We start from the raw sequence: 27,613 nt of genomic DNA, 5'->3' as shown, positions 1-27,613 counted from the left end.
GAACCGCATATCGCGGGAGCAGACCGTACGTGAAAGCGCTCACAGGCTGTCAACAGGCGAACCGCACCGATCCGGAGCACCCGTTCCGGTCCGCTCCCTGCTTGCGGATCGGAGTCGTTACCCTTTGCGCGGAGCAATGATTGCTCAGGCCCGTGACATCCCTACGCGCCCGTCCCGATTCAGTTGAAATCAGTTCGCGGAAATACACAGATGTTGCGTCGGGTGCGTACACGCCAGCTTCCGCATAGTGTATCGCATCTTCCGCTCGGTCGTAATTGTGTTTGAAGGAGCGCGGTGAGTGAACCAAAACCCACCTCCCTGCCCGTCTCTGCCGCTCACCTCTTTCGCAAGCCACCACTCGGTTGGTTCCACGGTTCTACCGCGGTGGTTTCGGCAAGGGGTTTTGCAACATATTAGTGTCTCTGAGTGAGTGAGGGTGTGTGTGTGTGTGTGGTAGTGTTTGCGAGGAGAGACCCAAAAGTGCTCGAAAGGTGTCTCCGATTGCGAGGAAAACCGAGGCGCAACCCACCAACAAAACGGGACCCAAAATCGAACGTTACAATCAAACGAATCGCACGCACACGCACGGCAAGCTGTGACCCGTGTGTGCGTGTGTGTGTGTGTGTGTGTGTGTGTGTGTGTGGTTGTGTGGCCAACTTCCCGGAGGAGGGGTGAACCCCAGGACGACTCTCCTCCGCGCCGTGCCTCCTGTGGCTCTGGGCCCTCTGGGAAGAAGAGTTGAGAAAAAGTACCCACCCCGCGCTTCTGCCCCCGTGGCTCTGCCCGGGACAGGAAGAAACCACTCATCCACACCGACAGCAAAAAAAAAAAAAACGAAAAACATACACATCTTTCAACCCCGCCGAAAGGAGACCATTTTTCAACCAACACCTCCAACACACAGGCACACAGGCCACACGCATATGACGGAGTGAAAAGAAGAAGCGCAAGCAGAAGAAGAAGAAGAAGAAGAAGAAGGTAAGTTTTCTTTTCCTGTCGGGCACAAACCACACACATACATACATACATACACACAGTTTCCTCGATTTTGAGGGCGCCTGTTGTCCTCGTGCTCCTCTTCCCCTTCTCTCCCATTTCCCCGTGGCCACGGGTTGGACATCCCTCCTCCGTGCTTTCAGCGGGGTCGATGTCTCCTCCGCAATACTCTGTGCGGGCAGCGGGAAGAAGAGGAAAGGATTGGTGCGCTCCCTTTGCCAAGAAAAGGGTGTCTCTGTGTGCGTGTGTGTGTGTGTGTTTGAGGGGAAGATTCTTAACACTTTCCGCTTCACCACATATCCACCACCCCCCCCCCCCACCTCCCATTTGTCGTGTTCGAGTTTTCTTGTTTTTGACAGGAAGCGCGCACACACAGCGCACATACACACTCGCACGCGCTCTCGTGTCTCTATTAGACACGCACGGGCACGCACACGCTTTGGGTGAGCTTTTCTATGTGTGTGTGTGTGTGTGTGTGTGTGTGTATGTGCCTGCTGCACACCCGCAGTGTGCACAAGTGACCGTGCACAAGGACACTTTTCGAGTTAACACTGTGGGAGGAGAAAGTAGAAAAAGAAGAGGAAGAAGAAGAAGACAGCTCCAACCGTGTGGTGGCGGTGTCCATTTTTTTTTTCTGTTGTTGTCGTCGACTATTGTGTTTTCTTTTTCTTTTGTCTGCCCATTTTGCTCCTTCACCGTTCGAACACTTCTAACACACATGCAAACAGCAGCAGGACACACACACACACAGGACGGGGCAAACACACGTTGTGTCCTGTTTGTGTGTGTGTGTTTGCGTACGTGTGTTTGTGTGAAGGTTCAAACAGAATCGATTTGACTGACTGACTGTGTGTGTGCAAAAGGGAAACAAAAAAAAAACGCGCAAGTGAAGACAATTGGAATGAAAACGGTGGCTGGCGAGGATGGAATCCGGGGACAAATACTGGGAACTGGCAAGAAAATGAATAGAACGTTTTTGCGCAAAGAAAAGCACACCGCCACACCGATGGTACGGGGTGGAATGGGGGAGGATATCTGCTCTGCCTAATGCCACACAATTATACCTGTATGTGTGTGTGTGTGTGTGTGAGGGAGCCGAGAAAGAGAAGAAAAATGTAAGCATTCAAACAAGCCTGTTTGGTGTGCGTATGTGTGGTTGTGTGTGTGTGTAGTAGTAGTAGTAAATAGAATAACCTAACAATGCACATTGGGCAAGCACGTCTGTACAAAAATAGCAGGAACAAAACATCTTCACCGCAGGTCAATTCAGTTTTTTTTCTGAAACTGAATACGCGATTTTTTTAATTCTTATTAGAATTCTTTGAACAAAAATTGTACTGCTTTGACTCATCAATTTTTGAACTGCAAGTGGCAGTCGGTTGAATTTTAAAAACCATTTTAAAAGATGTAACCTTCAGTTGCATGTATCGGGGGAGTACAGAGTGCGTCAAAGTATTGTATTATGTCGTTGTATCAAACTTGCTGAAATTATAATATTTATTTTATAACATAAATCAATCGCTACAATGGCTGCATGATCAACTATAGGAAAGGAAACATAATTTCGGAGAGAATCTAGAAGCAAGCAACGAAAAGGCTCCGTCATGGTTGATTTTAAATGACTTTTTCTAAATTCCCTTAAACTGGTGCAGTTTAAGGGAAGGTATAAGGCGCCAGTTTAAGGGACTTTGCTCGAATTCCCGGTTATTCGTTGCTCGAAAATGTCGATTGCATTGTATAGCAGTTTTCGAGCAGCTATCAAAGCGGGTGTAATACACAGCGGAGCTTATCCGAAGGTATATATATATATATTTAGGTTGATTTTTATCGCTTCTGCTCGGCGACATTGTCGGAGACATTTGTCAATCCTTGCATACACAATTCCAAAGTAATCTCATAGCCTGTTTTTTTTCCAAACCAAATTTGAACGTCACCTTTGCTCGGACAGGCTTTCTGGTAACTTGACGAATGCTCTAAACACTCGAATACACTAAAAATCTTCATTCTATTCAACAAAACGTTCTTCAAACACGTTAAATACTGCTAATTGTAAGGCTAAATAAAATCTGAACGACCTCAACATCCATCTTTGTTTCGATACAACATCTTCGATGAGCAGATCAATATCTGCTACGTGCTTTGGAGCTCTTTTTTCCCAGAAATTAGTTGTCAAACTATATGGGACGAGATCGCCTGGTACACTTTGATTCTAGAGTCCAACACCTGAGCTCTTTAATGCACCTTGGGATGAATGAAAAGCACGACCTTGTTTTGACAATTTTTCGAGCAGGTACTCAAATAAAATTCTAGCTTTGAGGCTGAAAATCGCTAGCTAGTTTTGTGTGTGTGTGTTGACATGATTTTAGCTGCCAGCTGTTAAACTCCATATAACAAAGCTGGCTAGTATCGTGAAAAGCTTCAATTGTTGTTGCTTTTTTTTTGTTAAACGCATTTTATACAATAAAAGCGAAATTTGAAAAAAAAACGAAAAGCTATGACATCGTCATGCATGTATGTTCCCAGGTATCACTAATCAAATAGTTGGACTAAACAGTATCAAATGAAGTACAAACGCAAGTAGAATGGCGGAAAAAAAACATTTTCATCCCGACTTTTTTATGACCGTTGCCCACTGTGCAATGGCACAAAGGGTTTGTTGGCGTGTGAACGAGCGAGAGAGGAAGGGAGCGGTGATGAGAGGTGAGACGACGACCATCATCATCAGCACGTGCAGCTGTGCGTGTGCGTGCGCGCGTGCGCCCATATGTCTCCCTGCCTGTGTGTGTGTGTGTGTGCGGCTGTGTGACTGTACGTTGATTAGTGGGAGTTTTGACTTTCAAGCACCTCTGCGCGTGTGTCTGTGTGTTTGTGTGTGTAGTTGCGCCCGCGCGCCTATGTGTGCTGCATTTTCGCGTATTCACGTCTTTCTGCAGCTTCTGCAAAATTGTTTGAAACGTGCTTTTGTTGTATCATCATGTACCTTTTTGCTTTTGCAACACACACACACACACACACACACACACACACACACACACACACACACACACACACACACACACACACACACACCCACAAAACCGTGCAGACGCAAGCTTTGTGTGTTGCGGCGGGCGATAATGCGTGCGCTTGACGGTAAGATCCATGTATGCGTGTCTGTGCGTCCGTATCGTTTTGATGCCCTTTTACCTGTTTATCTCTTTCTTACCCTGCTTCGTGCTGCTTCCTTTGGTCGTCTGCGGTATGTTTTTTTTTGTATACTCTTTTCCGCTGTGTGCTACCGCATCAGAGGCTTCGAAACCATTCGTTACCTTCGCTTTTTTTTGTTTTTTTTTTTCGCTCGCCTCTCTTTTCCTTTCTCTCATTTCCCAATCTCTAGAGACGCTTTTCCGATTTTTTTTTGCTTCTTTGCTCTAGTCTATTGTTACGGGATTTGTTGTTTTGTGTGTACATGTTACGTTCATTGTAGTACCATTACCATTTCAAGCCAAACAACAAATTCCAATAATGGAAGTAACAGTCTAATAAGAAATGGAAGCAAAATAAATAAGCCACGGCGTATCCCTACGCGTAAACAAATAAGCATTGGGTACTGCTCTCTTTCTCTCTCTCTCTCTCTCTCTCTCTCTCTCTCTCTCTCTCTCTCCCTCTCTCTTTCTCTCCCTCCCTTCGACCTGCGGGAAGCATATACCGATCTTACGCAAACAAAAACAAACGCAACACAACCGTTTGCCCATTTTACTGCTTTTACGACAACATAATTTTCCTCCCAGCCCACCCCCACCCTTCAACCGGGTGCAAATGTGCTGCGCGAGTGTGTCTGGGGCTGCGTTGCGCTGTCTGCTCATCTGCGTGAACCGTTTGCGGGACGGGGAACAGGGGGGGGGGGGGGGGGGGGCTATTATTAACCCGCCAGCCTTTGACAACCCTTACCCACCCGGCCGGCAACCCCCCCTTGTTGCGAAGATGCGCACCCACCCGGAAACACTCCAACGGTCACTTGTCTTGTGGAGTCACTTTCCCCGTCATCCTTCCCTTTCGCTCTTTCCTTGGGCGCATTAATGTATGCATATTCTAACGAATCCACCCGTTCTCTCCATCTCCCTTCACCTCTTCCCTCGGTGTATTCGTTGTACCAGCTGCTGGAATTGTGCAGCGTGTTGCATCTTTGCGGTCATTGGCAAAAAGGTCGAATGTTTGCATATTTGCCTTCACTTTATGGTGTTGTTTGTTGACCGTGGGATGAGCAGGCGGGGGGGGGGAGGAACGAGGGGTGGATAAATGGTATTCGCACATGCATATCTTAGCGACTGGTGTGCCGCAAGACAAGATAGCCGACCGGATCGCGCGCGTAAGCAGTGAGGGAATTTGAGAAGGGGGTTTTGGGGGAGGGAGGCTCTTGATGCACAATCATATGTTGTGTTTGTTTGTGTTGTCTTTGGGTGTTGCAAAGTTTGTTCACGCGATGTGCAGCGAGGCGAGATGTATAGACATATAGAGTGCGATGGACATGAAGACAACGAAACAAAAGGTTTTTTTTGTACGATTTGGAAGTAACCTGATGTGGTTTAGCCTTAGTAGAGCTCTAGAAAATGACCCTCGGGGTGATTAGAAGGGACGGGAGATCGTTGAATTGTCACCCGAACCTCAGTGATGAAGAAATTGGCGTCTCTCAGGATATTGGAAGGTTTTTTTTTCTATAAATGATATGAAGTTAGGGACTCTCTGTTGGATACGGAATGCAGAAACCGAAATTAAGGTTCCTTCATAAGATACCACCAGAGTGACCTAGATATTTAGGACTCATCATTTACCAGACATACCAAATATCTTGACATAGATCTTGACATATTCTGACGACCTAGGCCTCAATGGGTTGTGCAAGTGTTGTATATTTAATATATACAATAAACCCTATTTTTTAAATCTCGATCCTAATGAATCTTGTCAAGATTGGGATTTTGGATGGTCTGGGTTGGGCGGACTGCCGGTCCAAAAGTAGACGAACCAGACTCCGGAAAGACTGAAAGATTTAGTACGATTCCCATCCAGGCCATCTCCAGCGTAGCAATCAATGACAATCTCTGATTCATAAATTAGTAAGGATTCTTCACAAATCTTCCGAAATTGATGAGTTTTTTGTTTTGAGAGTTGAAAGATTCAAGAGCCTGCAAGGATCGAAGAATTTTTGAAGACTCTTTCGTAAATCTTCTTCGATTCCATTACCTCCTTATACAAGAATTAGATTCCATGATTTATTTCCAACATTCATTCCAGTGCAGTCTTGCTCTGAAGTAGATTCAGCCAATTCTCTCCTACCAAAGCATCAAACGACGCCGACTAGGGGGGATATTTGCCTGGGAAAAGCAATAGAGTCATGTTAATGGTGGCACTTTCAAGAGTTACGACCCTTTGCTCATAACTTCCGATCAATCAAAAACTGGTCAACAGATCAGCGCTCCATGGTCATCTCGGGGCACAAGTTTGCAACGGGCAGTAACATGGAGGTCAAATTACGTGGCAAGGATAGTGCTAGAGCATGCATTCCAATGCTAGAGCATCCCCAGTCACTGAAGACTATACGGCTCTTGTACGACTTTTAGACAGGATGAATTCTATCTCGATGTGATTTTTATTGGACGATTCCTGTAAGAAAGATACATGGCAAGGAGTTTGGTCCTGCCCTAGGCGAGCTCCTTTGAGCCGTACGATGATCTCAAGTAGGCGAACTGGCGCGGCGCGGAATTGGTTGATTGCAATTGGCAACTTCAACCCACAACCACCATGGATGTGCTCAACTGCAAGCCATTACCCAGCGGATGTAAATCGGTTTAGTATCATTCCAGATGGATTTCCACGCGGAGCTTTTTTATTGCTCACCAGCGCACGCTACGAGAGTTAGTTGCCGTGAGTTGCCTCATCCTACCGCGTATCCTACGCGTAAATTTTACGAGTACGCACAGAGCGGTCTAAGAAATCGCCGAAACCGTCATTCTGCGCGAATAAACAAATCCGAGGAGAAGCGCCAGCCAGACTGGGAGTATAAAATTTTATTACTCTTTCAAAAATCGAGCTCTCGCGCTGCATGTTTGGAACCCCTCGGACCGGTTCTCACGCCGCATCTCACCATCTCACCCAATTTCCGTTCCCTTTGTCCTGCTGGTGTTTTTCGTTGAGAATGGCATTTTCTTCAATCCGGCTGTGACCTACACACATGTCGGACTGACACAGACCGATGGCGCACTTATTTTTGTTTCTGTGTGTGCCGTGTTGGTTTGAACACACCCCCATGTGTATGTAAGTGCCCTTTCATCTACGGTCAGTCGCCCGTGTTGTTCTCGGCCCGTTCGCGTTATTTTATGTGCCGCTCTGACCCACGCGCGTTGCACTTGTGCTGCTGTGTCAACACCGAATTGCATCGCTGATGTTCTCATTCTCCCAAATCCTTCCTTTTGGACGGATGACTCAAAAACAATCTACTATTGGCTTGTTTGTGTACAGTAACTTTTAGTGAAGATGTCCGAACACCAAACCAACATGTGCCTACTGCACAGAATATGGCATCAGAGTAACCAAGATATACAGAAATCATCATTTACTGGACATACCTGATATCTTGACACAGATCTTGACATATTATGACGACCTAGGCGCCAATGGGTCGTGATAGTGTTGTATTTTATGAATCTTCAATCTCATTCTTGTAGTACGTGAATCTTGGAAGATATACACATCTAAATTAATGAATCTTTGGAAGTTTGGGATTTTAGAGTGGGGACTTCTGGTTCAATAGTAGACAAGCATATCTGAAGCTGTTACGATCTCCATCCAGACCATCCCCGCGTAGCAATCAATGACAATCCCTGGTTCGTAAGCTAGTAAGGATTCTGTACAAGTCTTGAAAATAGATGAGTTTTTTGTTTCGAGAGTTCAAACATTGAAGAACCTCAAAGGATCCAAGCATATTAGAAGATTCTTTCAATAATCTTCTTACATACGTTTATCTCCTTATCCAATATTCAGTTCCTTTGATATATTCTAAACATCTGTCTCGAATTCTTTCTTGTTCCTAAGTAAACTCAGTCAATTCTACTGGCTACCACTCTCCTATCAAAGCATCAAACGATGGCGACTATGGATCTTTGCCTCGGAAAACCAATAGAAGCATGTTCATGGTGGCAATTTCAAGCGTTACCACCCATAACTTCCGATCAATCAAACTTCTTCGTCGAGATTGCCGGATGCGACCTCCTACACACATGTCGGAACGACTAGAACCGAGGCTGCATTTTTTTATTTGTGTGTGTGTGTTGGTTTGCACACCCCCCCCACACATGCATGCCGTTTCATCTCCGGTCAGCGTATGGTTGCTCCACTGTTGTTCTGAGTCAGTTGGTGTTATTTTCTGTACCTCTTCGTCCTACGCTGGACTTGCAGTGTCAACACTGGAAATGCATCGCTGATGTGCTTCAACTCCCGCTCGCGCTTGGATGGATGACTCACAAACACTCACGAGCGCGGGTTTTCCATCTGGGTATGATCTTGGCGCGAAGGCGAACTGCTGTTTATTTGAAAAGCAGCAGACGCACCACCCAACAGACGTAACCTCTTTTATTATGATTTTATGTTATTTTATATGCACTTTATGGCGTACTGCTGCTGCTGCTGCGTGGTGCACATCAAAGCAGAGAGCGGCAGCCATTTAAAGAGCGCAGGTCGTTTCTGGAGTCGTTTGCGGCAGACAGGCGGAACAATGCGTGGAAATGGCTTCCCGTGCACACGCATACGCACACCCGGCCTGGCCGCTTCTTGAAGCATCCATCCTCGAGCACAGATGCTTTTCAAGCTGAAGATGATGATGGCGCAGCACACACACAAGTGTGTGCACACACCACCGTTTTCTCGGAGCAAACTCCGGGTCTCTCGAGCGCCGTGGTGTCTTACAGACGACGCTGAGGGTGGAGACTACCTGTGAACGGGGAAGGAGCAAGCAAACGGCACAGCACGCGGCAAAAGAAAAACCAGGACGCAAAGGAAACAGGCGTCATTAAAAAAAAAAACACGGTTGTGCTTGAAAATAAACGTCCACCGCCACGTGGGGGGGGGGGGGGGGGGGGGGGGGAACGGTAGACGAAGGTTTTTGTTTTTACGGCACATAACACTGGCTCTGGTGTTATGGCCAGTGCAGGCCATTTTTACTGCCGCTGCAGCTGCAAGCCGGTAATATACGCGCCGCCAATTAGCGACAGGCCCGAGCAGATGACCGTCCTGTATCCCCCCCCCCCCCCCCCTCAGGGTTGGTGGCCTAATTTGACAATGCAACCGGTGGCGGCGATGTGCGCGCAACAAAAGCCCCCGCCAGAGCGAGGACGGTCCTGAGCTGAGAATTATAATTTTTAAGCGTTAATTCTTTCATTTAAATTCAGTACAGTTCATGGCCGCAGGATGCCTACAGCGGGAAAGTAAGATTGTTTAAAAATGTTACCTGCTGTCCAACAACACACTTTAATAATAAAAGCAATGGTTTTTTTTATTATTTTGTTTTTGTTTTCCAACCATACCGCTTTCTTTTTCACTGTTTCAATAGTTTACAGGGCTTCTCTCGCACTTTTGTTGTTGTTCTGTTTGTGATACTTTTACTGGTCCTGACTCTTGGCAAACAAATTTGACGCTTGCATTTTTACTTCTAACTGCATCTCCAAAGTTTTGTTTTCTTCTACTGTTCAAACGCAATCGTTTGGCTTTGGCAGTTTAAAGTTTCATTCACCACTTTGTGAAACTTTTGTTGATGAAGGGTTTCCCGAGATATGTTTGCGGCGTTTTTACCGAAAACTGTAAGGTTTTTTTTTTGCATTGGGAAATCCCACTCTAGGACCTTTTATAGCTTTAGTGTGATCAGAAAAGTCGATAGTTTTGCAACCTTTGTTACTGATCTCAACATTATGTATGCTAGACTGAATTTACACCTAAATGCATCATCAATTTACTCTATTTGGAAAGTAACACGTTTGATGTAGACGTCCACATAGGTTCCTTGGGCCCGGTTGTTTGTTGCATGGCAAAAGGAATCCCCCTGAGTTAAGACCCCCTCGAGTTACGACGATTCGCAGATACGACGATTTTGATTTTGACAGTTTAAAGTTGTCATTGAGAAGAAATTGATGTATTTTTTGAATATCTGGGCTGATAACCGTTACACTCGCACTTCCAAAGATTCCACAACTATTCCACAACGATCTTGAATGTCTATCTAGTATCTACTGAATATCTATCTAGGCTTTTGGAATATAATTAATACATTATCGACCATTATTTTGGATAAAATACACGATATCATAGATTCCAACTCTTCAACTTCGGTTATTCGGTTATTCGATTTACGCCTTGTTTTGCACCATTTGTTCGATCCCAAATACAGTCGTATCTCGGGGGACACCTGTAACCAAAAAAAACTTTTACCTACGAAGAACACGTTAAGTTACAAACAATAATGTACCACCATCATGTCGATTTTTGACATTCAATTCCAAGCGAAATATCTTACAGTGCATGCGTCAATGCTTACATCAACGGCGCTCCACTGTATTCAAATATATAGCTAATACATGCGGAGAAACCCTGCAGTTCAGCCATTTCGTTCCCATCACAAGATTTGTGACAAACAGTCTGCAAGAGATCCATTGTTTTTTTTTATTATTCTTCTAAGTGCTCGTTTCATATGTGTGTGTGTGTATGTTGTGTCCTTAGGTATGCAATCAGGACAAAGGAATAGATCATTAGAGAGCAGCAGCAGTGTCCTTTTTTGTTTTGCTGCTGCCACCGTGGGAACACAACGAGCTCGACCCGCATTTGTTGTACGCATGACACGCACACTAACACAACACAGGAGGAACGAAACAACAACTGCTTTCGTACGTTTTGCTCAGTGTGTACGTGTGTGTATGTGTGTATTAAGAAAAAAAATGAGGACTAAAAGTGTCAGAAAGATAGGCCAAGAGAGAGAGAGAGAGAGAGAGCGAGAGAGAGAGAGAGAGAGAGAGAGAGAGAGAGAGAGAAAGTAGCAGCAAATTGTTTTTTGAAGAATCTTCCAAAAAAAAACACATGCTCGTAGCTCAAACGGTGGAACTCATGTGCGTGCATGTGTGTGTGTGTGTGTGTGTGTGTGTGTGTGTGTGTGTGTGTGTGTGTGTGTGTGTGTGTGTGTGTGTGTGTGTGTGTGTGTGTGTGTGTGTGTGTGTGTGTGTGTGTGTGTGTGTGTGTGTGTGTGTGTGTGTGTGTGTGTGTGTGTGTGTGTGTGTGTGTGTGTGTGTGTGTGTGTGTGATTTCAGAAAAGTTTTCTGTATCCACGTGTAAAAAATTCCTTGCCCCCTGGGAGCTTCTTCTCCATTGCTCTTGCCAAGCCCACATATTTCCCAGCGAGCAACCCAAAGGGTCAGACCGGTTGTCGTACACCAAACACAGCAAAAAAAAAAGGAAAGCCCAAAACGGTTGCTGGAACATAAGCAGCATGCCGAAAAACAATGTGGTGTGCGTTTTTCGGGGTTTACTAGGAGGGATCGAGCGGGATTTGTAGCATTTGGGGGGAAGAGTGCCGCTATATGGACACTAAGACATTCATTCGGTACTTTTGGTAAGGATGTTTGAATGAATGTGGCTTTACAGGGTTTTCCAGAAGTTCTCGTAACTGTGGGACACTTTATTGACTCTTTCTTACGTGAACCGAACTACAATAAGTAATGGGAATTGGACTCTCTAGAACCCTTGTTGGACAAATCCAATAGGAATTCCAACGAGCCTGTCTAAAAAGGGTTCCATAGAGTTCAATTTCCAACGTATGCATTTCACTTCCACTGGGAAAGAGTCTAGGAAGTGTCTCACAACTATGAGAACCCCTGGAAAACCCTGTATTGTTAATGAGCACTTCTCTCTCTGTGTTCGAGAATTGTCATAAAAATAAATCAAAATTAAATGTTTTAAAAATAGCATTGTGTCCTGTCATGTGGCGAGAAGTGAACCTACCCACACACACACACACATGTATATTAACTCGTGCCGTTTCTATAGCTTTGTTCGGAACAGACAGGTGTTAGCAAAGGTTCTTCTGTGTGTGTTACTCCGTCGGTTGTATGGAGGTGACATCGAAGGCTCAAGATGACGATGATGATAGTGAACCACAAAGTTCATTGCCTGGCAGGAAGCACTCTTCTTCTTTCGCGCTGTCTATCTCTCCCTCTCTATGAAACACGCACACTCTGTAAACTACCATTTTTCGCGTCCTTTTTGTGTGTGTATGTGTGTTGCGTACCATCAAACCAAGGACAAGATTGCTGATGACTTTCACCTTTCTCTCCCATTTTTAACCCTCGCAAAACCACGTAAAGATAAAGCGCGCGGGGGGGGGGGGGGGCGAGCTTGGCAAAGGGGAGAAGGAGGTGTGCGCGCGCTGCGTCTCGAAAGGCAGGGGAAAGGTTTCGGGAAGTTTCTGGAAGATACACCGGCGCGCGTGTTGTGTGCTTGTGTGCGTCGCTCAGCGATGATTTTTCCTTTGTGTCGCCCGTTTATCCTTCACGCGCAGGAAAGGGCAACACGTTTGTGTTTGCTCGCCCTCGGTGGCTCCTGTGCGCAAGGTACGGGAGCACGGGGCTTGCTCGGTACCCCGCTTTACGTTTTGGGGAAACCAAATAGATAAATAAAAAAAACACAAAAGAAACAAAGAACAAAAAGTTGTTTGTTTGTATTCGGTTTAAGATTATTTGTTTCTACTTTTTATCTAAAATTAATCGAACGATTTTCTAACTTCAAATTAATGCACAGCGAAACCCGCAGAAAAGGGGTAAAATTGTGAGTTTTTCGCATAACACGAGCAGAGCAGAACGGGTTAGGGGGAACTCGTTATGAGGGGTTTCACTGTATCAATTTTTTTTTGGTATCAACCGTTCAACCGTTTTAAAAACATCAAAATATTAAATGCTCTGTAAAACAAAACTTCATAAAGGAACAAAGCGGGGAAAAGAATTAGAGGAGTGCACGTTACAGGGGTTTTCAGGGGTTCTCATACCTGTGGGATACTTTCATGACTCTTTCTTACACGAAATGAACGTTATGAGATGGGAATTTTACTCTATAGCACCCTTTTTGGACAAATCCAATAGGAATTTTCAATGAGTCTGTCCAAAAAGGGTGCCATAGAGTCCACTTCGCATCAAGTTCATTTCCGATAAGAAAGAATCCCACTAGTATGAAAATCCCTTAAAAACCCTGTATTTTCAGGCATATGATATATATTTCAGGATTGGTATAGAATTGCCTGTTAAATAATCAATATTGCAGAATTAATATTTACTACTAACAAACGCTTGATAAATAACCGCTAGCACAATGTGAAAAACGTATTAAAACTTTGTTTTGTTATGAGTGACATGTGATGCGTTAATTCACATTTTCCATTGATTGTGCAATTTTAATTGGTAAAGGATGTTAAAATACACTCGAAAACATAAAAAAAATTCTTAGCCATGACCATGTTGCCCCCAGGTCCCCACACCGCATAGCGCACACCGCCGGAAAGGTTTGTTGTGTGTGTGTGTGCTTTAAAACCGTTCCTTGGCTGAATGTAAATTGCGTGCTTTTAGCAGAACCTTGTTGCAACGTGATTGGTTGGGGGTTCAATGGCCCGGAAGCCTCAGTCAAACCTCAGCTGATCGTTCGTCGACAGGGATGACACACTTAATAATGCACCTCGGTGGACTATCATCTTCCGCTCGTCGTCAGTTGGGTCCCCGACCATTGGGAAAGCCTTTTTTTGAGATGTATTGTTTTTACAACCAATTATCGACGCACACACATCCCTTGTCCCCGCGGTGCTGCGCCTGCTGCGCTTCCTCCCCACGCGTGTGCAATTGTGTTTGCTCATCTTGGCAGGAATGTTTGAAGTGTTTTAATTGCATGACCATATATCCCCGAACATTTGTCCAAGCCGCTTCGCTTCCCGTGTACGATGGCAAACGTCTTGGCCGCGGTATTCGTCTCACGCTTGTGTCATACGTTCGCAGCATGGTGCGAAAAACAAGACACACACACACACACACACGCGCGCGCACAGCTCGATAACAAACATTGGCCAGGGTGGCCCAATGTGTCCCCATCCATAAACACATTCTTCTGCTCGTGCTATTCTGCCAGCGTTCAAAATTAACACGTTTTCTTATTTCATCTTTTCTTCTCCACCCTTCGTTTTTTTGCAGCAATCCTCCAGTGGGGACAAACAGAGACACACACGAGCGGTCATTGACGCACCATCGTGTGCGTCACTTCCGGCAGTTCCGGTGTGGCCGGAAGGGAAGCTCCTCTTCAACGTGCATCAAACCAAAGGAGGGAGACGAAGTACACACATACACAAAACTCTCCCTTCCACACGCAGTTCGTGTGACAAAACGTATTCGCTGAACAGTTGTGTGTGTGTGTAAAACGCTGTCCTGTGTGTCCCCGGCCAGAAAAGCGACAGTGCGCTAACGAGTTCTTATCACCAAACGAGTGGGGGCTGCTACATCGAAACGCTGAACATTTTAAAACGCGACCACTCGTCGTCGCCCCATTTTGTGGGCCCCGCGAAGAGAAGCGTCCCAGGAGAGAGAGAGACAGAGAGGACCATTTTTTCGCATAAACTAGAACGATAGTTGGAGGAGTGACACTGATTGGGAGTTTGTTTTTTTTCTCTCTCTCTTTCGGGTGGTTCGCTGTAAAAATGTAAAACGAATCTCGAAACACAAACTGTTCTGTGTTCTTTTGTTCTTTGTTTTCACTTTCCGCAAGGGATTAGGAGACGAACCCGCTTTTAGTTTTTTTTTTACATAAAAACATCGATTTATCTTGACATTTCAATCCGTTACCTTATGCAATGCTGCAAAATGTCACTGTCAATGTCATACAAAAATCTTACTGAAATAAAATCCATATCAGCGTCACGTACTCTCAATTGTGATAATCAGAGGAGATGTTCAAACAATTGGTGTGGTCCAATACATGCTTCGTGCCATTTTAGCAACCAACGCTTGATCAGTCATTTTGTCATGACCTTTGTTTTACTGTGATCAGTTCTGCAAAATGTCACTGACAGGGTCATGACAAATTCCGGCCGAAAGAAGATAACGTCAGCGTCACGAGCTCTACTGTGATGATCAGAGGTGAGACTCAAACAGTTGGTGCGACCATCGCATGCTTGGTGACATTTTGTGTAACCAACTTTTGGCCAGTCACTTCGCGCACAGGTCGCGACATTTTCTGCCTGGTGATCATCACGATAGTCAAGGCGATATGTTGTGCGTGCGAGTAGTTCCAAGCAACACAATGAGCATGATTTCTCGTATGACAGAAAAAGCGTGCTCATTTTGTTGCTTAGAACTACTCGCCTAGTATGTCCCAAGAATGTCGTGATTATCATTGGGAGAAAATGTCATGACCAAGTGAGTGACCAAGAATTGGGTGCCACAAAAAATGTCACCAAGCATTTAATTGGTCCACCAACTGTATGAGACTCACCCCCTGATCATCACAGTTTTGTACGTGAGCTGAATTGAACTTCGTTTCAGTCATGTCACAGTCAGAAAAAGTCATGATTATGCTTGCGACGGCATTAAGCTCAGCTTGTCAGTCAGAGTAGGGGTTGACTGAAGAATTCGCATGTCACGTTCGGCATGTCATGACGTACTTTCATTGAGTATCAGCAATGCACATCTAGCTACCACGGTCATGTTCATTGTTTTCGGTGGTTATCATCACGTGATGCGCATGACATTTTGCAGCACTACTGACCCTATTGTTAGCATAGTGACGTTTAGACCTAGATGGTGGTGAAATAAGGACAAAAAATTATGTTTCTCTTTTTCTACTGTTTGTAGTACTGTGGCTGCGTAACGTTCTAGTTGTGTATCCCTTCGGGAGAAACATCCGAGGGGGTGAGTGAGTGAGTGAGTGAGTGAGTCAGTGTGTGTGTGTGCAAATAAATCGCCAAACGCGTTCGAAAAGTCCGACCTCGTCGCCCTCCACCCACACACACCCACACACGCTTCCTGAAGACTTTTGAGAAAACACCCCCTCCCCCCCCCACCCCCTCCCTCCACGGCGTGGCCGGCCGGGGAGTGGTGGAGCGCGCTGGGGAAGTGTGTGTGCTGGTGTGTGTGTGTGTGTGTTAAAGTGTGATCTCTTGGGCGGCCGGAAGAAAGTATCGCTGCTTCCTCTGCTTCCCCCTGCGCCCCCTCAAACCTGGCGAACAGCTCCAACAACAGTGCCGGTGGCGGACCGGAACGGCCGTCACCATCAGCCGCCGACGACGGCAGCAGCCACTCGGTCGCGCTTCCCACCAGCACCACCAGCAGCAACAGTGGTGGCAGTAGCGGCAGCAACAACAACAACAACAACAGTAGCAACAGCAACAACGGACGCATCACATCGACCACGCACGAACCGGCGGCCGGCAGCAGTAGCAGTGGCGGCGGCGGCCGGGATGTGGGCGTAGTGGTGCCATCCACCGCAGCGAGCAGCGGGATGGCCGGTCCGATGGGTTCCTCTGCCGGTTCCTCCTACCCATCCTCCTCAGGCAATAGCAATCAGCAGCAGCAGCACGTGAACAACCACCATCTGCCGCACCATCACCATCATCAGCAAAACCATGGCAATAGCAATAACGAGCCGGACGGTGGCATCGGCGAGTGGAACCCGCTCGAGCACGCCAGCACCAGCGGCGGGGGCGGTCCGTCCGGTGGCAACAACCATCAACACAACTCGCCGGCCGCCGGGCGGGACGGAGGCGGCGGCAATGGAGCAGCCGGCGGTGGTGGCGGCGGCGGCGGCGGCAACAATGCGAACCAGAACGCGAACCAGAACGCGGAGGAGATCGACCGGTTTAGCTTCGAGGATTCGGACCGGTTCGAGGAGGACTCGCTGTGCAGCTGGAGCTCCGAGCCGGAGAGCGTGTGCAACAACTGGCGCGGGTGGAAGAAGCCGGCCGGCACGATCAACTCGTTCGGCGGCGGGTCGGGTCGCCGTGCCAGCGAGGGTGGTAAGTGTGAGGGGGGGGGGGGAGGGAGGCAATATTTGCTCACAGAAAGTCACAACATACTAATTGGGGGCACCCTTTTTGTTTTCGTTCATGCCAGAACCGACGTCCCTGACCGAGCTGGCCGCCCGGTGCGTCGCGTTCTTCATCCCGTTCGAGCTGGTCGAGCACATGTACCCGCCGGTGCCGGAACCGATCATGCTGCGCATCGCCTTCTGGAGCTTCCCGGACAACGAGGAGGACATCCGGCTGTACTCGTGCCTAGCGAACAGCTCCGCGGACGAGTTCCACCGGGGCGAGCAGCTGTTCAAGAACCGGACGGTGAAGGATCCGCTCCAGATCGGGTTCCACCTGTCCGCGACGGTCGTGCAGACGCAGCCCCGCAACCAGTACAACGTGGCGGTCACGTTCGACCGGCGGAAAATCTCGTCCTGCAGCTGCACCTGCCTGCCGACCACCTACTGGTGCTCGCACGTGGTCGCCGTCTGTCTCTATCGGATCCATTGCGTAAGTGTAGTCGCTTGCACATCTCTTGTATCTGTGTTTGGTAACACACCTTTTTGCTTCTTCTTTCGCAACACAACAGCCAACCAAAGTGAGCCTCCGTGCGCCCGTGTCCGAGTCGCTGTCCCGGCTGCAACGCGACCAGCTGCAAAAGTTCGCCCAGTATCTGATCAGCGAGCAGTCGCAGCAGATACTGCCGATCGCGCAGCGCCTGCTGGACGAGCTGCTCAGCACGCAGCCGACCACGATCAACACGGTGTGCGGGGCGCCGGACCCGACCGCGGGCGCCTCCGTCCACGACCAGACCAACTGGTACCTGGACGAGAAGACGCTGCACGACAACATCAAGAAGATCCTGTTCAAGTTCTGCCAGCCGACGCCGATGGTGTTCAGCGACGTGAACTATCTGACCAACTCGGCGCCGCCCGCCGCCGCCGAGTGGAGCTCGCTGCTGCGGCCGCTGCGGGGCCGCGAGCCGGAGGGCATGTGGAATCTGCTCTCGATCGTGCGCGAGATGTACCGGCGGTGCGACCGGAACGCCGTCCGGCTGCTCGAGATCATCACCGAGGAGGTGATGGCCTGCGACCAGATACTGGTGTGGTGGTTCAACATCAAGCTCGCCCTGCTGGTCGGCTCCAACGGGCACGGGGGCGGTGGCGGGGGCGGCGGTGGCGGCGGCGGCAAGCACGGCAACACGCACAGCAATCTGAACGCGACGCAGCACGCGTGCGCGTCGCTGTGCGACGAGATCGTGGTGCTGTGGCGGCTGGCCGCCCTCAATCCCGGCCTCGCGCCGGACGAGCGGGACATGCTGCACGCCCAGTTCACCACCTGGCACCTGAAGATACTGGACCGGGTGGCGAAGAACATGGTCGCGTCGTCGTCGCACAGCAGCAAGCAGCAGCAGAACCTGCGCAACGATGCGGAGCTGTTCGCCGGGTTCAAGCCGGCGGTCGAGGCGTGCTACCTCGACTGGGAGGACTACCCGATCGAGGGCGTCACGCACACGCAGGACACGAACCCGATGTACCACTGCCCGTTCACCTGCTTCAAGCAGAACGGGGACGCACGCGAAGACGGAACCGGTGGCGGAGGAGGAAGTGGTGGTGGGGGCGGCGGCGGTAGTGGCAGCGGTGGGCAGCGCGGTGTGGCCGGACCGACCACGGCCGGGGCGCTCGTGCTGCAGGGCAACGTGAAGCCGTTCCAGATGATGCCGCACCATCATCACCACCATCACCACAATCACCACCATCACAGTTACCACGGTGAGCATCCGCCGGCCGGCTATCGGAACGTTTCCTCCGTGCTGACCGGGTCTCGCACGATGGAGCAGCAGCAGCAGCAGCCCCACCACCACCACCACCATCATCACCCGCAGCAGCAGCAGCAGTTTGGCGGCGCGGCTAGCATAGCGACAGCGACGAGCTCGGTCGGTACGACGGCAGCAACGACGGCGAGCGCTTCCGTGGCGGCTACCTCGGCGGCGCAATGCGCCACCCCAGCGGCGGCACCAGATTACGATGCCTCGGTAGACGACAGCGCCACCAGCAGCGGTGGCGGTGGAGCTAGCAAGCGTGCGGGTGCGGCAGACAGCAAAAACCACCACCATCGGAGCCGGGCGCATCGCGACCGGCTAACGTACTGCTCGTCCAGCAACAACAGCAGCAGCGACAGCGTGCCCGATCGGCTGAGCACGGGCCCGGCGGAAGCGGGTGGCAAAGTGTCCGCGGCGGACCCGGCTGCCCGTAGCGCAGCGGGCAGCGAACCCGCCGGTGGCGGCAACCGGTCGAGCGTCAGCAGCGAAGGGTTCTGCGAAAACGAGGACGATCTGGCGGGCGTGGCGGACGAGAAGCACTACCTGCTGGCGACCGGCGGCGCTAACGGCACGCTGCAGAAGAGCAACGCCGGGGCGGGCGGTGGGGAGAGCGTCGCGAATTCGGCGCCCGTCGTTGCGGCTGGAGCCAGCGCGGGGACGACGGGCGAGCCGAACCCGCTGCTGAGCGTCAGCAACTCATCCTCCAGCTCGTCCTCCTCCTCCACCTCGCTGTCGTCCAGCTCGGCCGCGACCGATCTGGTGGAGAAGAAGAAGAAGAAGGAAGGCACTGGCGGCGTCGGCGCCGAGATCGGTGCGTCGAGCGAGTCCAGCAACGAGAACAGCATCCTGAACGACATGAACAACTACGAAATCTCGGGCAACATCAAGCTGTACGAGGTGCTGAATATGGTGGAGGAGCAGCAAACACACGAACCGGACGGGTCGGTAAAGGCGCCGGCTGACGTCACCACCGCTACCACAGCCGCCAACAGCAGCAGCAAACACAACAGTGCCAAACGACACGGTTCGAGCGAGGGAACGGTGCTGGAAGCGTCGACCAGTGCCGCCGAACCAGGACCATCGGGTGAACCGCTCCCGTCGATATCGTCCGCGGCGGCAAGCGGCACAACCACCACCACCACCATCACCACCACCAGTACCACCCAACCGCAGCAGAAGGGCTCCAAATCGGGCGAATCGAAACAGCAGCAGCAGATGTTCTCCAACATCAAGCCGTCCGAGGACGCGTGGGACATACTGTTCGCGCGGGCGGAGGGCCTGCACGCGCACGGGCACGGGCGGGAGGCGTGCACGCTCGGCGTGCGGCTCGCCTCCGAGATGCTGGCGAACCCGCCCAACCTGATGATGGATCTGCCGCCGCCGCCGAAGAAGAAGGGCAAGAAGCACAACATCAACCCGATCTCGCACCAGCTGAGCGTGCTGGCCTCCTCCACGCTGTCCAAGTGCGCCTTCCTCTGCACGGTGCTGGCGGAAAACTCGGAACACTACCATCTGGCGTTCCGCGTGTGCCTGTTCGGGCTGGAGATGTCGCGGCCGCCGGCCAGCACCAAACCGCTCGAGGTGAAGCTCGCCAACCAGGAGTCGGACCTGCTCGCCCTGCTGAAGCGCATCCCGCTCGGCACGGACGAGCTGAAGGCGATACGGGACCGGGCGGAGCAGCTGCGCGACGGTACGCTCAAGTCGCGCGGCGAGGCGCTGCTGCCGATCATGCTCGCGAGCTTCATCTTCGACGCGCTCGTGATGCCGTCGGTGGTCGGGCGCGAAAACCGCATGAAGGTGATGAGCAGCGCGTACCGGTACCCGACCGACGAGAACCTGGGCTTCGAGGCGGCGGTGGCCGCCCTCGGCCTGAAGGCGAACGTGTCCGAGGCGGAGCATCCGCTGCTGTGCGAGGGGACGCGCCGGCAGCGGGGCGATCTGGCGCTCACGCTGCTCTCCTACTACAAGGACGAGCCGCGCAAGATCTGCCGCATCATGGAGAAGCTGCTCGACCGGGAGATACACGTGCTGATCAAGACGCCGCTGCTGCCGTCGTACTACTCGAACAATCCGCCCACGCGCAGCCAAACGTCGCAGATGCGGATGGACGAGTACGACGGTGGCAACAATGGGCAGCAGCAGCAGCAGCACCACCATCTACAGCCGTACGGTAGCAATGGAGGTCGAAGCAGCAGCAGCACGGGCAGTGCGGAACTTCAACAGCAGCAGCAGCTGCCAGTCGCGGCCGCCGCCTCCCATCTCGGACAGGGAGGAGCAGAGTTTGGACTGGCGGCAGCGGCCAGCAGCAGTCGACCGCAGAGCAGCACCAGCGCCGAGGTCGAGCTGGGCATGGCCGCACTCAGTCTCGGTGTGGCGACGGCCACCACTGCCACCAGCACCGCCACCACCAGCGGGACAACGACAGCGACCGGTGCGAGCAGCGGCAGCACGACAACAACGGCCGGTCCGACGGCCGGCTCAACCGCCACGACCGTAACGACTGGTGGGGCCACCACCGCCTCCGTCACGTCCACCCGCTCGAAGGACTCGCGGTACAAGGGCAAGCGGGCGTACCCGTCCATCCCGAACCAGCCGTCCGAGGCGAGCGCCCACTTCATGTTCGAGCTGGCGAAGAACGTGCTGACGAAGGCGGGCGGCACCTCGGCCACCTCGCTCTTCACGCAGGCGTCCACCACGCAGAACCACCAGGGGCCGCACCGCGGCCTGCACATGTGCGCGTTCCAGCTCGGCCTGTACGCGCTCGGGCTGCACAACTGCGTCAGCCCGAACTGGCTGTCGCGCACCTACTCGTCGCACGTGTCGTGGATCATCGGCCAGGCGATGGACATCGGGGCGCCGGCCATCTCCTTCCTGATCGACACGTGGGAGGGCCACCTGACGCCGCCGGAAGCGGCCGGCATGGCGGACCGCGCCTCCTCCCGCGGCTGGGACAGCAACATGGTGAATCCGGCGGCCGAGCTAGCACTGTCGGTGCTGCCGCACGCGGCCGCCCTCAACCCGAACGAGATCCAGCGGGCGATCCTGCAGTGCAAGGAGCAGAGCGACCGGATGCTCGAGCGCGCCTGCATCATGGTGGAGACGGCGGCCAAGGGTGGCGGCGTCTATCCCGAGGTGCTGTTCCAGGTGTCGCGCTACTGGTACGAGCTGTACCTGCGCAACACGCCCGGCGGCGAGATGGAGCCGGACGAGCAGCACGACGTCGTGGTCAACCTGATGCAGCTGATGGAGCCGGGCGTCGACGGGGGCACCGGTGGCTCCGTGCTAGGGGCACCGATGGGCGGCGGCGTACCGTCCCAGCCGGGCAGTGGCCCGGCGGGCGGAGTGCCACCCCCGGTGGGCGGTGGCGGTGGAGCAGCGGCCCCACAGCAACCGTACCCGCCGCCCCACCAGCATCAACCGGTGGCCGGCCTGGCACCGATCGGCATGTACGGCGGGTACGGGTACGGTACGATCTACCACCATCAGAACCTGCCGTACGGTGGCCACCCCGCGAACCCGGTGCACCCGATGTACATGTCGACGCCGCCCCAGTTCCAGTACCCTCCGCCACCGCCGCCCGGCGGGCTGGCCGGCCAGGGAGGGCAACCGCAGCCGCCGAACGTAGGCTACGGCCAGCAGCAACCGCCGCCGCAGCAGCAGCAGCAGCCGCCCCAGCAGCAGCAGCAGCAGCCGCCGCCCCAGCAACCGCTCGGCTCGATGAATCCGGCCGCCGTCGCCGCCTACCAGTCGATGCAGCAGCACGGCGTACCGCCGCAAGGGTACGGCGGGCCGCCACAGTACCAGGGCGTCCCCGTGCAGCCGCCCGGACCGCCCACCAACCCGGCCCAGATGCAGCCGCCCAACCTGCAGCCGTTCTACGGTGGGCCGGGAGCCGCCATGCAGCAGCATCCGGGCGGCCAGCCCGTTCCACCGGGACCTCCGCAGCTCGTACCACCGCTACCGCTGGGCGTTGCCGCGGCAGTAGCCGCCGCCGCCGCCCAGCAGCAGCAACAGCAACAGGGCCCTGCACCACCGCCCGGCCAGCAAGTCCCCGCCGGTATGCCACGGCCCGGGCAGCAACAGCCACCGCCACCACCGCAACAGCAGCAGCCCCATGTCGGTGGACCACCGTACGGGGCGGCAGCGGCGTACGGGCCAACGGCGGTCACGGGCGGCGCCGGACAGCCCCCGCCAGCCGGTACCGGGGGCAGCTCCAGCGGCGGGCCGGTTCGCGCACGCCACCCGCACCATTCCAACACGGCCCAGCTGCGCTACCTGCTCGCGACGTACAATGCGGGCATGCTGGCGCTCGAGACGCTCGCCCGCCGGGTGCACGACGACCGGCCGCAGGCCAAGTACGCCCGCAACCCACCGTACGGCGAGGACGTCAAATGGTTGCTGCGCATCTCGAAGAAGCTCGGCACGCAGTACCTGCACCAGTTCTGCGTCTGCGTCGTCAACTCGATCGTCAGCCCGTTCGTGCTGCACGAGGTCGCCATCGAGTCCGCCCACTATCTGTCGCGCAACAACCCGGCGCTGGTGATGCACCATCTCCGCTCCGCCCTGACGCCGCTGATGAACAAATGTCAGAGCATGTAAGTCCTTTCCTTGTCAATTTTTCTGTACGGTAGCACCAACATTGTATGTACACGACGATCATGTTGTTGTTTTTTTTCGATCATGTTTCGATAGCTGAGGCTTGCTGTGTAACGTACACAATGTATTCCCAATCATGTTTGCGGCATGTGAGAGCCCGCCGATATTGCTGTTGTTTTGACTGATGATACGTTTCAGGCACTATGTTGCCGCTCTTTAACTGATGAATATTTACAATTAGGTTTAATAATAGGCATTACCAGTTTTGAACCTCGCTTGGATAATTACTTCCTCTTATTTAGCGAGAAAGGATTTATTCTACCATGTTTTATCGGACATGTATCCGATTTCTCATATTCGGAGGCTTGCTTTATATATGTCTACGACTATCTATATCTACGACTAACCAGAGTCATTTGCTATTACAGTAAAACGACAGTATCGCTAACCACGTTGGTTGATAATATCATACACCAATTATTTTCTTTCAAAAGTTGAAGAACAGGGCTTTTCCAGTTTGAAGATTACTCCCACTTGGAGTTGTCGCTTTTTTCTGTACAATGTGTTTGATGTTTTATGTTGTACAGGTTAATTTACGGAATGTTCTTCGGAGTCGGAGTCATACGGAGTAGTCTAGAGTGGTCTGGAGTCGTCCGGAGTTATCCAAAGTCGTCCGGAGTCGGCCATAGTCGTCCGAAGTCGTCCGTAGTCGTCTGGAGTCTTCCGTAGTCGTTCGGAGTCGTCCGAAGTCGTAGTCGTCCGGGTAGGAGTCGTCCGAAGTCGTAGTCAATTGTGTAGGAGTCATCCGGAGTCGTCTGGAGTTGTCCGGAGTCATCCAAAGTCGTCCGAAGTGGTCCAGAGTCGTCCGAAGTCGTAGTCGTCCAGAGTCGTCTGTAGTCGTCCGTAGTCGTCCGGAGTCGTCCGGGTAGGAGTCGTTCGAAGCCGTAGTCGTCCAGAGTGGTCCAGAGTCTTCCGGCATCTAGCTGGAGTCGGAGTCGTCCAGAGCCAGCCTTCGAAACAAAGGATCCACAAATGTGGTGGCATAAATGGATGTATTTGAGAAGATTTTTGTAGTTGACTACATCATTGTCATTATTATTGACTCAGTTTGTTAATGAAGAAGTGGTCCAGTGCTTTATTATTTTATTTGGCATATCCCAAAATTGACAAATTGCATTATTTTATACACGTGATTTCCATCTAAAGGCAGCTGGACGATGCTTGCGGAAATAGGAGGAAACAATTTCAAATTAGCCGCTTGCATTGCTGCATAATAACAAATATAAACCATATTTTATTGGGTTGTGTCTTGGAAGAGTTTGTTTTAAAGCTGTTTTTCTCCAAAATAATCCAGTTTCATGATAACTGAGAGTCTACTCTCTTGAGTGTCCGCCGCTGTTCTCTCGTAGTAATACTTCTTGAATTGTTGAGCAACATTCGTTTAGTACAGACAAAATTCGGTTTACCGATTGAACGATTACGAAAACGGTGGATTTTCAAGGTGTATACATTAATCTAACCTTCTCATTCACAAATTACCTTCCCATTTCCCCCCAGGTACTTCCAATGCATCCATCAAAAGTTGTACCATCTCACGATAGCGGACTACGAGGACTTTACCAGCACGATACTTTCCGCCCGGAACGCGTTCCAAATTACGCCCGAGGGCAACGCTCAGTTCAAGGACTGGCTGCAATCAATTAAACGGTAACGTCAGCCAAGTAAACCCTTTTGCATTTTTTTTTTAAAGCATTTCTTCCCATTCCAGCTCGAAATCGTGCAAGAAGGAACTGTGGACGCAGATCAATGCCGCACTCAACTCTAAATGACATCGACTCGATTCGATTGGATCGGAGCTGAACATGATGCTGGCAGCGGCGGCAGCGGCGGCCGCATCGGCAGCGCCATCCAACAGCAACAGCAACAGTATCAGCAACAGTAACGAGCCCCCCAACAGCTACGCCGGCGGCCACGGCACCGGCAAAATCGGCACCACTGCTACTGCTGCTGCTGTAGCAATCGGTGGCAGCGTGACGGCTGCTCCGAACGGTAGCAGCAGCTGCAACGGTTACGCTGCCGACGTGTCCCCGCTGAACAGTGCCGTCTCGATTGCCACCTCCTCGTCGCCGCCGGCATCGACCTCGTCGTCCTGCTCGCTGGTCGGCGGCACTGCCAATCCACACCTCGTATCGCCGTCACCTGCCGCCGTGCTGCTGGACGAGAAGCAGCAGCTGGTACTGCCGTCGTCCGTCTCGGAACCGATGTTGGTGCCACCGTCGATCAAGGCAGGCGCAAGCGTTGGTACGGGCCCGTCGCATCGCTCGGTAGCGGTTGCACCTAGCGCAACGGAACCCACTGGCACCAGCACGCTGTTGGGGTCGAAAGCGCCCGTGACAACTTCCGCCACCGTTGCGATGCCGACGCAATCCGCAAAGCAGCAGCAACTGCGCCACACAAAGCAGCACGTGCCGCCGTCGTTAGCGTCCGCTGCTGCGACCACTTCGCGACCGTTGTCCGACGCGTTCACGAGCTCCTCCCGCAAACCGGGCGCCACGGGCACTGCACCTACGAGCACGCATCGTATCGCCCTGCCGGTTGGACACAAAATTGATGGTGCCAGCACAAACGACACGCACGTCGGCAACGTGATGGTGGCAAATGTTGCCGGTGGCAGTTGCAAAACGAACCCGGCTGGCGGTGATGCAACGCCGTACAGCTCTGCAGCGCATCAGCGACAAACGAAGCCACCACATCAGCAGCAGGCTTCCGATGCGCACAAACCGTGCGCAGTGGAGCGATCGAAACAGGCACAGCCGGCAGCACAGCAAAAGCAACCACCGCAGCAATGCAGCAAACAAAAACAGCATCAGCCCAAGCAGCAGCAGCAGCAGCAACAACAAAAGCCGCAGCCAAAGCAAACACAACCGAAGCAGCAGCATTTGTACCATCACAGCGTGGTGGGACACAGCCAGCAACAGCAATCGGCCGTTGCTGCAGCAGCAGTCACAGTCGCAATGCTCGCACAGCAGCAGCAGCAACAGCAGCAGCAACACTATCAGCAAACGTCCAGTGCGGTTACGGTCGCTTCTCAGGCGCTCAGTCAACTGTCGACGGCGGCCACCCTGCCCGCTGCTGGGCTGGCACCAGCTGCTCCTGCCCATCACGCACACCATCACGCTCATCTGTATTCGCATGCACAGCAGCAGCAGCAGCATTCGGTCGTTTCCTTACCGACCAGTGCGGCGGCAGGAGCTCCATACCAGCTGCAACAGCACCGACAGCAGCAGCAGCAGCAGCAGCAACAGCAGCAGCAGTATTTGCATTCGCGCCAACAGCAACCACTCCCCCCGATGCTGTCTGCGATGCATCATCACCCGACAGCAACAGCAGCGCCTCAGACGCAACCGGGAGTGGTTGCACAGCAGCAACCACCACCGGTACAGCCACCACCGCAGCAGCAGCAGCAGCAGCAGCAGCATCTGCCGCATCACCACCATCTGCACCATCAGCATCATCTGCACAAGCCGCCGACGGGGCCGCCGCCCCATCCGCTCGCGCCCCACAATCCGCAGCAGCATCAGCAAATGTTCCAGTTCCATCAGCTGCAGCAGCATCACCACCAGCATCAGCATTCGCACTCGCATCAGCATCAGCACCAGCATCAGCATCAGCACCATCATCATCATCTGCTGCAGCAACAGCAGCAGCAGCAGCAACAACAACAGCAACAACAGCAGCAGCAATATCATCACCATCACCATCAAACCCACCACAATGCGGCCGCCCCATCGGTTCAGTCCGTAACACAGCAGCAGCAGCACCAGCAGCAACCGCAACAGCCGCCGCCACCACTGACAGCCGCCACGGTGGCGGTTAATGCGCCCGGTGCCGTCGCCGCCGCCGCTGCGGCAGCCCATCCGCCGCAGCAGAGCATCAACCTGAACGTGAACCATCACGTCATCTCGACGCCGATCGTGGTCGACTTCTCCAACATGACGGTGAACTGTGTGCAGCTGCAGGAGGCGGCGGCCCAGCACCCGAACCCGATCGCGGCCGCCGCCGCCGCCATGGCGGCCGGGTATGGGGCGGCCGCCGCTGCAGCCGCCTCCGTCCCGGCGGCGATCGGCGCACGGCCACCGGCCGGCAAATGA

At 52.4% G+C, this 27,613-nt stretch overlaps 2 protein-coding genes across 3 annotated transcripts; both read left to right on the top strand.

Annotated features, from left to right (window-relative positions):
- The first annotated feature begins 1 nt into the window (after position 1).
- Positions 2 to 25,393, top strand: LOC120961469 (zinc finger SWIM domain-containing protein 8 homolog). Of its 2 annotated transcripts, none has more exons than XM_040385191.2 (6): positions 2 to 294; positions 15,891 to 17,050; positions 17,148 to 17,554; positions 17,634 to 23,461; positions 25,020 to 25,169; positions 25,231 to 25,393. In XM_040385191.2, exons 2-6 carry the CDS (start codon positions 16,537 to 16,539, stop codon positions 25,289 to 25,291), a joined length of 6,960 nt encoding a protein of 2,319 aa, XP_040241125.2. In that variant the 5' UTR covers positions 2 to 294; positions 15,891 to 16,536; the 3' UTR covers positions 25,292 to 25,393. The 2 variants fall into 2 exon arrangements, with proteins under 2 accessions (XP_040241125.2, XP_040241134.2); XM_040385200.2 differs by lacking the exon at positions 2 to 294 and adding an exon at positions 301 to 426.
- Positions 25,325 to 27,613, top strand: LOC120958136 (hormone receptor 4-like). The gene is made up of 3 exons (XM_049610898.1): positions 25,325 to 26,244; positions 26,416 to 26,899; positions 27,389 to 27,613. Exons 1-3 carry the CDS (start codon positions 25,325 to 25,327, stop codon positions 27,611 to 27,613), a joined length of 1,629 nt encoding a protein of 542 aa, XP_049466855.1.

This window comes from Anopheles coluzzii, chromosome X (genome assembly GCF_943734685.1).
Source record: "Anopheles coluzzii chromosome X, AcolN3, whole genome shotgun sequence".
NCBI lineage: Eukaryota > Metazoa > Arthropoda > Insecta > Diptera > Culicidae > Anopheles > Anopheles coluzzii.
The sequence above is the reverse complement of the archived record's forward strand: the minus strand, read 5'-3'. Positions and strand labels throughout refer to the sequence as shown.